We start from the raw sequence: 14903 nt of genomic DNA on the forward strand, positions 1-14903 counted from the left end.
ACAAGGCCTATGGTTGCCTGATGGGCTGCGTGAGAGAGGGTCTGTTAAGGGTACAAAGCCCTTCGCTGTGATTAATAGCCGCCTTTCAGAGGCCAGACTGTTTAGCGCATAGACCGTGCTTTATAGATTGTGTGTCTGGTGGGAGCCCAGCTTATCTGAGTCTCTGGCTTAAAAACTTCCTTCTGATCATTTTTCCTGCGTGACAGCTCAGTCCCACACCCTCCCTCACCGGTTAATAACAAGATGCTGATGGTTCAGGACATGCAGGGCAGGGCGACGCTAGAGGGCAAAGTCGAATTAAGGGACGCAATTCCAGCTGCGTGCGTTGCGTTCGTTACGTAGCTGGAGGTGCCGTGCCTTAACTGGGGTTCCTGCGCCATCTCCACTGAGGGAGGTTTACAGGAGCGTTTTCTTCTAGCGACTTCCCTTACTCCTCCCGGGGCGCGAGTGCCGGCACCAACGCTGGCACCCTGTACATTCAATTTAGTGCGTCCCTACCAGGCATGTTAAATCGAATCCTGGAAGATCGCCTGCCGCAGGGTCACTCTTCTCTGTAGTCAAGATGTACCCCACAGAGCTGCGTACAAAGCGGTGCCCTTCGCTGGGTCATGGCTATACTCTGCCCTGGGCCAGAAAGAGGGCAGAGGTCACTTCCTCTTGTTTTGATGCATTTGTGATGCACTTTTCCCGAAGCAGCAGTTAGTGCTGCAAAGTCTCCCACCAGAGGGCTAAGCAGCTGACAAAGAAGTGCTAGAACGTGGGTTTTTGAGATGCCAGGAGTGCGAGAGGGCAGCCTGTCCCATGGAGCTAGTTTCCTAACAGACGCTAGACGCACGCTGGCTGCTGCTGGGAAGAGCGTTGGCTAGAGCTCCCAGCGCAGGCAGGGAATATAAGCGTGCGCCGACTCCCATAGACAAGAATGCTCAGAGAACGGAGAGCCTGGGCTCACGGGTAAGGGAGCCAGCCCGTCTTCCTGATCAGCAGTTGGGCTCTCACCGCAGGCTTTGGATAGTGGATAATAACGCACCAGCCTTTGATTGCTTCTTCAGGTTTGCTGTGGGCTGTCACGTCAGCATGTCTGCTGAGTGCTGCACCTCTGCAGGACGCTGGTGTAATTAGTACAATGCTCATGTCCTGTAACTGCTATGAACGCCAAAGCGCTGCTGTCCTTCCAGGTGCGCTCCGGCCCTTGAAGCCAGCCAGGTCCTGGCTTCGATTGATAGGCCTGCAGTTGTAAAATGGCCAGGTGGCTTTTTGTTTTTCATATTTCAGCCTGAGAAAGATTCCTCCTGCCCCCAGCTCGTCTGAGGCTGCAGGCCAGCCTGGGGTAGATGGCGACAGTCAGTGTTCCCTGTAAGCTGAGAGCTTGCATGGCTGCCCAGGAGAAATTCAGGTGCTGCCCAGCTGGTTATCAGAGTCACCAGTGTGTGTTTATATGGTGGTGAACATGTCGGTGCATGCAACAAAATTTATTCCACCCATGGATAGAAAAGAAGAGAGGGAATTCTTGTGGCTGCCTAGATAAAATCCTCTGTAGAGCGGAAGAGCTCCAGGAGATGCTAATGCCAGCTAGATGGGTGGTGTAACCTTGCACACGGTTGGTTCTGTTACCTAGCAGGGCTGGTAAGGAAGCTCTGGGAGAGAAACTTAGCAATTAGCAAGCTGAGCCGCAGGTTTCTGAGCCCAAATTCCCACTTTGTACACTCTCAGTACAGGAACCAGGCTCAGTACAGTCAGTAAGTGTGTTCGTTTGTGCCTGGTGCCCACATCCTTTTCAACAGAACCCCTGCTCGCTGGGGAGCCTCTGCATTTTCAGAAGGATTCATTGGCAGTTTTCCAAACAAGCTGTTATTTCACCAGCCCAGCGCAGTCATTTATTAGCAACTAAGGGAAAGATGGTCTTTTTTCTGGGACCCAGTTTGTCTGTCAGTCCGAACCAGCAACATGCTCTCGTGCTCTGGAAGCAGGTCTTTTTTTTTTTTCAAATTTTGTTTGCTTAGTCAGCTGCAGTCCGTTGATTAGATCTGTCTCCTTGTGATTCAGACTGCACTGCGGTACTTCCCAGTGCCTTGCTGAAGATACTATATGCCTGTGCCACCGTGGGTCTGGCTATGCACCAGGAAAGCAGCTTAGGCAGAAAGGTATATAGGCTCTCTACATGAACAATCTTGCAGGACAGGGTAATTACAAGCTTTTAATTTTCTGACTGTGATCTTCCTTGTGAATCTGCGCTCACTCTTTTGTTACACACTGTTAAAAATAGCCTCTTGTTACTGCCCTGGCAAGCAGACTAGAAATGCATCTGGGTGAAGAAGAAATTATATTACCTACCACTGCAGCAGATTTTCTTTCACTTGGCAAGAATGAAGTTGAATTTGTAGATCCAGACTGTGCATTGAATACATTATAGCCTTCCTCAGGCCTGAAATGCTTAAATCCAAGACCGGGGGGCGGGGGGGGGGGGGGGGGGCTCTGTGCTGCCCACCTTTCACATGGGACATACATAAAAGAGTTAGGATAAACACAAGTATTAGTGATTGCTGGACACTGCACACTCATAAAAGGCATTGTACTGCCCTGAAAACTTCACAATCTAAGGAGATAAGACACATAAAGGGTGCTGGAAAGGGACACAAAACCCAGGCACAATGCAGGAGGTGATGAGCATGGATCTTGGCAGTTTTGGGGCTTTTTCCAAAAGAGTTTATATTCATGTTATACAAGTATAGCGTTTCCGAGGGAATAGTACTAGTGAGGCCGTGGAGGAGAGGAAGAGATTATTATTGTCTTGTCTTTAATAATGCCGAATAACTGGACACATGGTAATTGTAAGACTGTGTCTGAGCGGGCCAGTTAAATCACGTCAGTAAAGTGGCATGCGGGTGTAAAATAGTGTAGGTACAACTACAGCAGTAAGACCAAACAGGTGTAAATAAACATTGCATTCTATCACAGATTGTGTTCATGGCGAGATGTGTTTGGTTTGTACCCTGCTGCTGTCAGATACATCACAGCTTCCATGTCACCATGAGTTTAAATGGTAGAATTGTGAATCATGGTGGAGAAATTGCAGAAGTGTTCAGTAAATATTTCTGTTCTCTGTTGGGAAGAAATGGGAGGATGTATTCACAGCTTACAGTGCTAATGAAATAGTTTTTATTTCCAACTGTACTAAACTGGAAGTTAAACAACATCTCTTAAAGTTAAGCATTTTTAAATCAGCAAGAGTAGAGATCCTGCACCCAAGAATTTCAAAGGAATTGGCCTAGGAATTAACTGAGCCATTGATGCAGATATTTAACAAATCGTGGAACATCAGACATTTCAGAGGACTGAAAAAAGCTACTATTAGGCCCATATTTATAGTGATGATCCAGGGAGCAATACACTGGTTAGCTTGACACCAGCCCTGGACAAAATATTGGAAATAATGAAACAGGGTGCAGTCAGTGAAGAATTAAAGGGATGTAGCATACTTAATGGCAATCAAGATGGTGTAATGGAAAAGAGATCTTGTCAGACAAACATTGTACCATTTTTGTTGGGATCACAAGTCTGGCAGATAAAGGCAACTGGGAACTCTGTTGTTATATTTGGATTTCTGTAAGGCATTTGACTTTGGTGCATGACATTCAGATTAAAAAGCTAGCACTGCACAAAGCCAATGTGGCCTGTTTTAGAAGGGTTAAAAATTGGCTGATAGAGCTCAGCCATTTTACTGGGAACACCTCAGCCCATGAGGTACGTCTGGTGGGGTCCCACAGGGATTTGCTCTGGACCCATGGCTGTTCAGTGCCTTTATTGGTGAGCTTGAAGGCCACATAAAAATATGCTTGGGGAAGCTTGCTGAGGAGAGAAATGATAACAACCTCGATTCCACAGACCAGGCCTGAACACTTGGTTTAAAGGGCTCATTTGAACAACCTGCACTTTAATACACACAAGTACAAGGTTACATGTCTGGGGCCAAAGCATGTGGGACATGTGCCCAGGATGGCGCTGTACTCTGGATAACACGAGGCAGGGACACGGGAGGTAACCAACTGCGCATGAGCTGCTGGTGAGGTGCTGAGGCTAGTGTGATCCTTGGCTGCCCAGGCAGGGCATATAGAGAGGGAATACGGAGAGCTTGTCTCTGGGTGCTGCTTCCAGTTCTGGTGGTGCTCACTGTAAAGAACGTTGATGGATTTGAGAAGATTCAGAAAGAGCCAGATGGTTGATCTCCAGTTTGAAAACCTGCCTTGCAGTGAGCGTATTAAGGAACTCAGCCTGTTTCATTTACCCAAAAGCCAAAAGAGACAATTTGATGATAGTCTTTCTGGAAGGTTGCGGGGAGCAGATTTCTGAGGGCAAGAGATTCTCGAGTCTGCCAGACAAAGATGGCACAAGAGCCAGCGACTGCAAGGGGGAGCTAGACAAATTCGGTTAGATGTAAGACACAGCACTTTTACAATGGGGATGTGGTGAGCTCTCCATCACTTCCAGTCTGGAGACCGAGACAAAATGTCTTTCTAAAAGATCAGCTGCAGCTCAGCCAGAGGTTCTGGGCTGGATGCGGAACCACTGACTGGTTACACCGGAGGGCCAGGGACCTGATTACAGTGGTCCTTTGAGCCTTGAGACCTGCAAACCTAAGCATGAGTTTTGGACCCGCCAACAGTCAGCAGTTCCTCCTGTGCTAGGTGTAGAGTCCGAACTTGAGCGGTAAGCTGAGCTGGGGTGGGAGATGTGATTTTTGTCCTGTGTTTGTACAGAGCCTAGCACAATGGGACCCTGGACCCTGCTGCTCTACGCATAACAATCGCCCTGCATGTAGGGAGGCGGGGTGGCCTCCGTCTGAGTCAGCGGGGACCACTAACCCGTGATAGCAGGGTGAGATGTTACAGTCACTTCCAGTGGGGTTTATCGCATCAAATGCAATAACACCTTGTTGAGCCAGATGAGCCACGGCGTTTACCGAATGTTTCTTTGTGCTGATTTGTAACCTGAGCCCGGGTCGCTGTCTTAATGCACATCGGAAAGAGACAGCTCAGTAATTCACAGCCTATGGACCACGTAATGGAACTGAGCTGCCGCATGTGGTGAGCCCTTAAGAATCCCTTCAACGGCCACTCTCAGGCAGGGCAGGATGGCAGCCGTGGCTGCTCTGGCTTTTGTGCCTGGTGTCAGCAATGGGGAGTGAGGAGAAGCTGGGCTCGGGAGACACCCTCCCCGTGGGGCAGAGAGCTCCTGGTGCTTGCCACATCACAAAGGGTCCTTGTCCCAAGGTCTGGCTGTGCCAGGGAGCCCCTCCCAGCCCAGGGCCTCTCTCCCGCCAGTGCTGGGGAGTGGGCGTGGAGACTGAAAATAGCAGCCGTGGGGATGCGTGCGTGGGGAGGGCTGCAATGTTGGTTTGATTTTTAATTCATTTCTGTTTAATTTTTCTCCGTTTTGTGTTTTTTTTATCATGCTTTTCTTTGGGTTTCTCTCTGTTTTACAGTTCTTTTGGGCTCTTCTTTTGAGGCTGTGTTTGATGCGTTGGCTTCCCATCCGCTGCTCGTAACCATCTCTGCCATGAGTTGTGAGTGAGCCATCACCATGCTGTGGGGCTTCATTTTGTTTTGTGCTTTTGTTCCCGACGGAGTTCGGAGCAATGTCCGTTTGCATTTTCCCTTCACGATCTGTTTCTGGTTTTCAGCAGGACTGGGGAGCCGCCTGACCTGATGCAGAAGCCCAAAGCTCTTGGGTTTTGGCCTCAGGGGCGCTTGGGCCCTCGGGGTGTGGGGGGAAGGGGCTCCAGTCTTGGGGACCTGGTTGCCACTCCTGGGCTCTGGTGTTGGGGCAGGGCCGTTCACCATGGGTACTGTTGCATTTTGAGCCTAATTTGCCGCACTGGCTCCTTTCCCAGCTCCCACACAGGATAAAAGATGCTGTTGCTCAGGAGGGTTGTGCGAGCTCCTGCCCCTTAAAGCAGGCATCTCTGTCTCATGCAGCAGAGTTTGTCTCTGAGGGACCCTCAGCACAACAGGAGCAGAGGCAAGGAGATCAGCAGGCCTCCTCCCATCTCACCGGGGCAGCCTGGCCGTCACCCAGCTCGAAATCACAAGCTCCCATTATTTTGCCTGAGTTGCTTCGATTGTTTGCTTACGTTTAACGCCACTTTGCTTCCTGTCCCTCCATGTCTGGTGAGCCCTTACAAGCAGGATTGGTTGCCAAGCACTGGCAGAGAGCTATGGGACCCCCAGGTTCTCCAGGGACCCTGGCCGCATTTCCCTGGGCATCTCTTCTGAGTGTGCGCGCGCTCTGGAAGAGAAACGTTCTCCTTGTTTACTGGGATGGGGCTGGGGGTGAATATCAGCATTTAGGAACTTGTATGTAAAACTCCTGGCACAAGCAAGCAGAAATCACCATTTTCTTGCGGTTGTTGGACTACTCTGAGATCCTGTGTCCAAGTTTTGGTAATGGTTTTTCTCTAAAACAAGGCATTGCCCGGCCTTTCCAAGATGACATCCCTGCCTTGTGTTTGCTCCATTAAAGGTTTATTTCCCTGCCATCAAATTGCTTTTACTGCTCTCTGCTCCTGAAGTGTTTTGTGGAATCATAACTGAGATTGGAGGAGTGTCTCTCATAGACCAGCACAGTCTGTCTGGGCTGGGTGTAGACTGGGGCATTTGCCTGGGATTGGAGCTTACATCCCTGTGGCCTTTATCAGCAACAACTTTCCTCCAGACTCTTTCCCCTGGATGGATGTCAGCAAGGGTGTTTGCAGAAGTCCATCCCCTCACCATCCATCTTTGGTCTTGACTTCATTAACCCCGTATTTGGCTTAGGTATTCACAGCTTCCTCAGTGCCACCGGAGGAGCTGGGGAAGAGTTAGCTGGCACCATCTTGAAGAAGCTCTACCCGTCCTGGGGGGCTTTGACACAGCTTCTAACCTCTACCGGAAGTGATACCGCTCAAGTGCATAGCAGGGCATCAGTGAATTTCACATGTGCCTAGTCCACTTGCTTGTTCTAAATATCTAGCAGTCTAGGTTGTGGGGTGTAGCTCAATGGTTTGAGCCTTACCTGGCTTAAGCCCTAGGTTGTGAGCTCAATCCTTGAGGGGGCCATTTAGAGAAGTGCAGCATATAGGTTTGAAAAATCTGATAGGGATGACAATAGGTCTCCTTCACTTCTGACAGTCCCTTCCAGCTCTGTGAGATAGGTATATCTCCCCATTTTAACACCTATCCAGTGGGCAAGGGTCAGTCTGGGTGTGAGTCTAATATAGCGCCCCCCCCCCCAAAATAAAATTCCTTATAAATAAAGAATACTTCACATGCTGTATGTTTCCTTTTGGGGGCTCTTTGTTATGTATTGTTTGTACTCTGCAGTTGTCTCCAATGTGTTAGGCATGGCTACACGTTCTCTCACCTGTAACAGCAATGAAGGGTCCAGTGGCACCTTATAGACTAACAGAAAAGTTTTGAGCGTACTCAAATCTTTTCTGTTAGTCTGTAAGGTGCCACAGGACCCTTCGTTGCTGTTACAGATCCAGACTAACACGGGTACCCCTCCGATACTTGTCCTCTCACCTGAACATCCTGAAGTTTGCAAAATGAATCCAATGCTTTAAAGCTGGAAACAGCTTTTGATTTACAATCTGCTAGCTTTTTACTGTCTTCTCATTTGATGGGTTTAAGTTGCTAAAGTGGGTATATTGTCCTGTTGTTTTTAATTACAGTTGCTTGATTGCTTGTAGAATGTTTTTCTCCTAAGAAGTTCCTCACTTAAAAAGGCATAGTTTGCACACGCACAAAAAGTAAAGCCCCAGGGTGGTGTTAATACCTTTTGTTGGGAGAGCAGTGCAAACTGAAACACAAACTAGATAAGCAAATGACCTGTACTGTGCTGTTCTGGCAAGCAGCACTGCCTTCTGCACCCTCCTGCTCCCTCCAGTATCCAGAATGCAAGATGAGCTAAAGGTCTTAGCTAGACCATACCCTTCCTTCTGGGTTTGCAGCTGATGGCCATTGCCTCAACAGAGTGGTTCAAGAGGCAATGTTTGGAAAGCAGTTGCCCACCGTCTTCCAAACATCCGACCACGGTTGTTAAGGAGGCAGTCAAAATACACAAGAGAACATTAAGCGGCAGACGATCGATTTGGTGACGGACAATGTAGTCAATGAGGCTAAGAGGAGAAGGGGAGTCTTAGAAGACAAAGTGAGTTTGGTGAGTAAAGGCTGGCTGTTCTATGCAGACTCCAAAATTCCCGGCAGAAGCTTTGCAAGGAAAGATTGTCAAGGACCATGTTACTGAAGGCCAGTCTGATGCGTGAATCTGGATCCTTGTACCAGCGTGGAGCCCCAGTGACTTTTCTAGGGCTCTGGGATTTCGCCATGTGGATTCACCAGCTGTGGCTGAAGCTGCTGAAGTGTGAAAGAAGACAGAAAAAAACTTTGCGTGGCACTGCAATTAGATGGCAGCAAAGTGCGTCTTCTGAAAGCATAACGACTTGTAAAGCATGAAAGCACCATGTCGCTTCCCAGCTTACGAACGAGTCCCGCGTGTGCCAGCTCCCACTCGCAAGTTAGGAATCAGCGCTTGCTCCTGACTGTATGCGAGAGGCTTACGGTGGTTGCTGAGTTCCATCTATGGTATTTCAACCACAGGCCAAATCTACCTTGCTGAACGTCATGTTTCCCAGCGAACCACTGCAAGTGTAACAGAGCTGGAAGTCTCAAGTCCAGACCCTGGGAGGACATAGGCCAGACCGTGAAAGCAGCATTACAGCTTCATTTGCTGGTGCCGAATGAGTGTTTTTATCACTCAGACGGATGCGCTCCAGAATTACAAACCCCAGGGAAGAGGTGGGGCCTGTTTGCTTTCTTCTCAAGCATTTTAATTCTGACAGCCTTGAAATCACCCCCTGTGAATTTGCATAATGGGGCTCACTGGCTTAACAGATGGGTGACTTTTGACCATGGAGTCAGAAGCCATATTATACATTTAGGACGGACAAGTCAATGTTACAGTGAGAAGTTCTAAGCTATTTAGAACTTCAATCGTGTATTGAATTGCTAGGCAGATATTCAACATTAATATGGAAGTAAATTTTTGGTGAGAAAAATCCAAAGAGACATTAAGAGAACATTTTAGTGGAGTGGGGGGGAAACCTTAGACCCTGATCCTGCCAGTACTTCTACATTTGCATAACTTTCAGCATAGGACTAAACCCAGCAAAGTCAGTGATACTATTCACATGAGTAAAATTAATTCAGCACTGAAGTACGTAGGATAGGGCCATAATTTTTCAAAATTGTGTTTTTTGCCTACCTCAGTTTTGTGAAATTCAAATAAGCTACCCAGCCAGCTGCGGTGACGTTCGTCATTCAGTTACTGCTGTATCTTAATCAGAAACTACAATGGGTCTGATTTTGGATTGGGCTGAGATTCAGTGACTCTGATTTCAATCAGATTGAAATCAAGGGTTAAAAGCCTGCACCTTGCTGAACAGCTGATAGTCTCAGAGGACAAGCGGCAGGCAGCGGGAGACAGGCTAGGCAGAGAGGGCCCAAACATTCTGAGCTCTACCTCGGTGCCTGTCAGCTGCTCCATCCATCCCAGAGCCTTGCGGACTCACTCACATTCTTCCACTCTCCCAGCTCTGCATTTCTAGCCCCTTGCCAGGCTGGTCAGTCAGCCCAGCCAGGAAATTTGCATTGAGGTAGCAGCTCTAGGATCGGTCCTCGAGGCTGACTGCTGCCTCCCAAGTGATAAGGGAGTTCCTCTCCCTTGGGTGCCGAGTGCTCCGACATCTACGTACCGGACCTGGCTGGAGTTTTTAGGGTGGAGTTTGGAAACTCTGAGTCCTTTTAGTAACAGAGAGGAAGCCGTGCTAGTCTATACACTATCCAAACAAAAGCAGTCAAGTAGCACTTTAAAGACTAGCAAAATGGTTTATTAGGTGATGAGCTTTCGTGGGACAGACCCACTTCTTCAGACCATAGCCAGACCAGAACAGACTCAATATTTAAGGCACAGAGAACCAAAAACAGTAAGCAAGGAGGACAAATCAGGAAAAAATGATCAAAGTGAGCAAATCAGAGAGTGGAGGGGTGGGGGGGAAGTTCAAGAATTAGATTAAACCAAGTATGCAGACGAGCCCCTATAGTTGGCTTAATCTAATTCTTGACCTTCCCCCCCAGCCCTCCACTCTCTGATTTGCTCACCTTGATAATTTTTTTCTGATTTGTCCTCCTTGCTTACTGTTTTTGGTTCTCTGCGCCTTAAATACTGAGTCTGTTCTGGTACGGCTCTGGTCTGAAGAAGTGGGTCTGTCCCACGAAAGCTCATCACCTAATAAATTATTTTGCTAGTCTTTAAAGTGCTACTTGACTGCTTTTTGTTTTGAGTCCTTTTAGGTTATTGTTAACTTCACTTGGCGTTGGCCAAACTCCAAGCCCATCCGGGTCGGTGGCAGTTACTTCAGGTCCTGGGCTAGCTCTGTGCCCATTACTTTGGAAGACCCCACCCTTAGCTGGTATTTTTTAATCTCTGGAAAGCTCCCCATAATCACTTGCCACAGTTCGTTATTCCGAACGCTCACATCTTCCCCAGGTGAAGCAGCACAGACGTGGGAGAGCCGTGGAAGCAGCGTTCGGAGTGGGAATAACCCCCTGTGAAGGGTGCTGGGGCACAGCTGACTTGTTCTCAAGACAGCTGTCTCCATCTCTTGGGCGGGGAAGGGCGCGTGAGGGGTGAGAGCAGAGAAAGGGGAACAGAGACTCCAAGAGGGACTCAGGGGCAGTGGGAACAACAGAAGGTTTTCCACTTGCTGACTCGACATGGGGTGATGCGGGGGTGTGCTCAGGGGTAGGGGAAAGCTCTTGACCGCACCTGGCTCGGGAGTGGGGAATCGATAGGGAACTGGGACATGCTTGGCTAGGCACTTTGCTACCGTGGAGACAAGAGTCAGCTCACTGCCTGGCGGGGTTGGACGAGCAGGTCTGAGCGCTGGAAGCAGGGCAGGACTAGGACATTAGACACAGACAGTGCATTTTTGTGCTGGTGTGGTCTGGTGCGCTGCGCCGGCCCCTCGGCAGCCCCATCTGAGGGCAGGACGCCACCAGCCCTGTGGCTGGGAGCCAGCTGGTGCACAGAGTCCCGGGGACTGGGCCAGGGCCAGGGCCAGGGAAAACTCGGCAGCCTCAGGGGTGAGAGCTGGCAGAGACACGGAGCTGCACTGGCAGCTTCAGCCCCAGGACCCTGCCAGGGAACCTCGGCAGCCCTGGGACTGGGAGGTGGTGGGGGCCTGGAGCCCTGCGGCCAGTTGCAGTGCTGTGGAGCCGGTGGGGCTGGAAACCCCAGCAGCCTCGGGGCTGGGAGCCAGCTGGGGTGCAGAGCCTGGCCAGCAGCCCCAGCTGTGAGAGCCACGGCCGGGTGGTGGGGGACCCCTCCAGCTCCACAGCTGGGGCACATAGGTACGTGGGCAGCTCCAGCCAGTGGACCTCCAGCAGGGGACCCCCGCAGCCTGGCAACAGGGAGCCGGCTGGGGCACGGAGCCCCACCAGCAGGCCCAGCTCCAGGAACCCAGGTGGGGTGTAGGGAGCCAGCTGAGTCCTGGCGCCAAGTTTTTTTTTCACAAAAAAAAGCACTGGAAATAGGTGGGACCTGGTGGCTCCAGTGTAGGTATCCTGTAGCAGCCAGAGAAGCGCGCTCCAGCGTGTTGTCCTGTCGCGTGTTCCAGTGAGCCCTGCGTGCCTTCTGGGTGCAGAGGCAGCTGGCAGGTAGTGCTGGGTGGGACGCAGCAGGGGTTTGCCAGAGGGTTGTTCATGGGAGGTGGGGATGAGTTGCCTGTGGGGAGGGGACAGGGAGGATCAACCTGCATCTTACCAGCGGCAGCATCAGAATCGCAGGGGGCTGAGCTGGCCCTGTGGCACTGCCTGCGGGTGGCTCAGCCACACTGCCCCAGCTCAGCTTTGAACTAGGAAGGCTGCTCTCGGGCTCCTGCCCCTGTTACTGCTCAAGCTGAACTCTGGTTCTGCCAGTGCAGCCCTGGGCCGTGCTGACCCCTCTGCTCCCAGAGCGACTGTGCTAATCATTTCCCCCCAGTGCCAAAGGAGGTTTTCAGGGAAACGCAGGCCCAAGGCACGTGTGGTCTGCTTCTGGCCCTTTGCTCACGGGGAAGGCTGTTAAGAAGAGGTCTGCAGTGCTCAGGTTTGTACGGGCTGCGGGTACAGCTGGGAAGTCTGTAGAACTTTGCTGCGCTCTGGCTTCTCCAATGTTCTGCTTTGTTTTCTGAGAGTATTTATTGTCTCCCATCAGCCTCGCAATGTTGCTGGGTTTCGGGGAACGGTCCGCTATGCCTCGGTGAACGCCCACAAAAACCGAGTGAGTATCGCGACGTCTTAGGGGGTTTCGACCCTGCAGCCTCAAAGGGCGTGTCTGTCTGCGCCGCAGTGAAAGGCCAGTGGCACGGCCAGGGCTGGCCCAGGGCAGCTGACTCAGGCTTCAGGGCTCTTCCCTGCAGAGTAGAAGTTGGGCTCTGGCTGAAGCAGAGATGAACTCCCATGGTTGGGGGACGGGGCTTCCACTCAAACTGGACGGCTATGCTGAAGCTTTGAGCCCTGCATCATGAACCTGAGTCAATTGATGGGGCTCTGAGCCCTGCCGCTGTGTGGTTTTTATTGCCACTTAGATGGAGAGCAAGTCCTGGGCTCTTAAGCTGCAGCAGGGGTCAGCTCATGTGACTTCTGGCTTGTTGCAGTTGAAATGTCAAATAGCTCCGGTGTCGGGTGGAAGGCTATTGATTGCATGTGAAAAACACGAGCTAGCCATTGGCTGTTCTCTATGCACCTGTCTGATACCACGTTTGCTGCTGCTACTAATTAAAAGTAAAGTACAAAATCCAAGAGAAACTGCAAGCCACGTCACTGCACCCTGCACCCTGGCCCATCTCTGCAGGCACCCCACAGCATGCTGGCCGTCGGAAGCCCGTGACCCTTAGCCCTGGCAACGGGGCAACTCAAAACAAATCCAGAGTTTCTTCCTCCAGAGAGGGAGCTTACTGCCGCAAAATATTCAGCCTATTTCATCCCAGACTCCCCAGGGGTCAGGGCGTGTCCCTCTCACCCAGTCAGTGTTTCCTGAGCGAATGGTAACGTTCTGCTGATGCCTGAGCTATGGAACTAGAGTTTCTGCTGGAAGAAAATGTTTTGTGTGCGCCAGCCCTTTGTGCCCCTCTGCCCGATCTCATTCTTCCCTCCAGACTTTGAGCATCCCAAGCGAGGTGGCTTCTAGGAGGAGGGTTGGAAACATAGCTGTGTAATTACTGGAAGTGGTCAAATACTGACACTGCACTTGTAGTCTTCACTCGGCTTCCCAGACAGCTGATTAACCCCACGGCTCTCCCGGGAAATCGGCAGATCGGTGCTAACCTGCTTACAGATGGAAATACTGACATGAGAGACTCAGTGGCCAGCGCAAGGTCGCAGAAGGAGTCAGTGTGGGAAAGGGGATGAGTAATCCAGCCCCGAGCCTGGCTGGGACATCATGTTCTGCAGATCCCCAGAAGGTGCCCTGCGCGCTGCTAATGGTCCAGAGCCCCCAGACTGTAACTCCTGCGGTGACCATGCTTCTCTCCGGGCGTCTCTTTCTAGATCCACTGCTAGTTTACCCGGCATGCAGCGAGAAGGGCTTCTGACGCAGCCCTCTCCAAGCCCCCGGACTGAAAGCCGTGCGTCAGGACCTCTTTAGACGGCCAAGTCTCCTGTCGTTAACATTTGAGTTCCCACAAACAAGACTCCCCTTGACGATAGGTGCCCTCTAGGGCATCAGTGTCCACCTGGAATTCAAAGATCACCACACCTGTGGCTGTCGTCTTTCCATATTCAGCACATGATGGCTACGTCTACACGTGAAGCCTACATCGAAGTAGCCTATTTCGATGTGGCGACATCGAAATAGGCTATTTCGATGAATAACGTCTACACGTCCTCCAGGGCTGCCAACGTCGATGTTCAACATCGACGTTGCGCAGCACCACATCGAAATAGGCGCTGCGAGGGAACATCTACACGCCACAGTAGCACACATCGAAATAAGGGTGCCAGGCACAGCTGTAGACAGGGTCACAGGGCGGACTCAACAGCAAGCCGCTCCCTTAAAGGGCCCCTCCCAGACACACTTGCACTAAACAGCACAAGATCCACAGAGCCGACAACGAGTTGCAGACCCTGTGCATGCAGCATGGATCCCCAGCTGCAGCAGCAGCAGCCAGAAGCCCTGGGCTAAGGGCTGCTGCACACGGTGACCATAGAGCCCCACAAGGGCTGGAGAGACAGAGTCTCTCAACCCCTCAGCTGATGGCCGCCATGGAGGACCCGGCAATTTCGACGTTGCGGGACGCGGATCGTCTACACGGTCCCTACTTCGACGTTGAACGTCGAAGTAGGGCGCTATTCCGATCCCCTCATGAGGTTAGCGACTTTGACGTCTCGCCGCCTAACGTCGAAGTTAACTTCGAAATAGCGCCTGACGCGTGTAGCCGCGACGGGCGCCATTTCGAAGTTAGTGCCGCTACTTCAAAGTAGCGTGCACGTGTAGACACAGCTGATGTTACACAAAACTTTACAAAGCCATCCCCCCATCCCCCCCACTCTAAATCAATGCCCTCCCCCTCCCCCAGAGCCCTCCCCATTCTAATTCAATGCCGGCGACTTACCAGCGCCGCCACTTGCTTCTCCCACCAAGCGGCGGGGGCGCATGCGTGGAGCTGGCAGCCGGCACCCCCTGCATGCGGCTCTCAGGAGGAGCCGCAGTTAAAGTCTGCAAGAGCTGCAGGTTAGCCACCCCCGCATTGGCCACACCACAGTGTCCTGTTCGTCATGAGTGGCAAACGTACGAGACACCCCCGAACTAGAGCTTTCTCCTCTCACTGC

General features: G+C 51.2%; 1 protein-coding gene across 1 annotated transcript in view; it reads left to right on the forward strand.

The window, feature by feature from the left end:
- Positions 1-14903, forward strand: part of TTBK1 (tau tubulin kinase 1) — a 133790-nt gene that overhangs the window by 50268 nt on the left and 68619 nt on the right. Inside the window, exon 6 of the mRNA XM_074988423.1 lies at positions 12289-12354. Within this exon, the coding sequence (XP_074844524.1) occupies positions 12289-12354 (66 nt within the window). The remainder of the gene's footprint in view (positions 1-12288; positions 12355-14903) is intronic.

The sequence above is a fragment of the Carettochelys insculpta genome, chromosome 3 (genome assembly GCF_033958435.1).
Source record: "Carettochelys insculpta isolate YL-2023 chromosome 3, ASM3395843v1, whole genome shotgun sequence".
Lineage (NCBI taxonomy): Eukaryota > Metazoa > Chordata > Testudines > Carettochelyidae > Carettochelys > Carettochelys insculpta.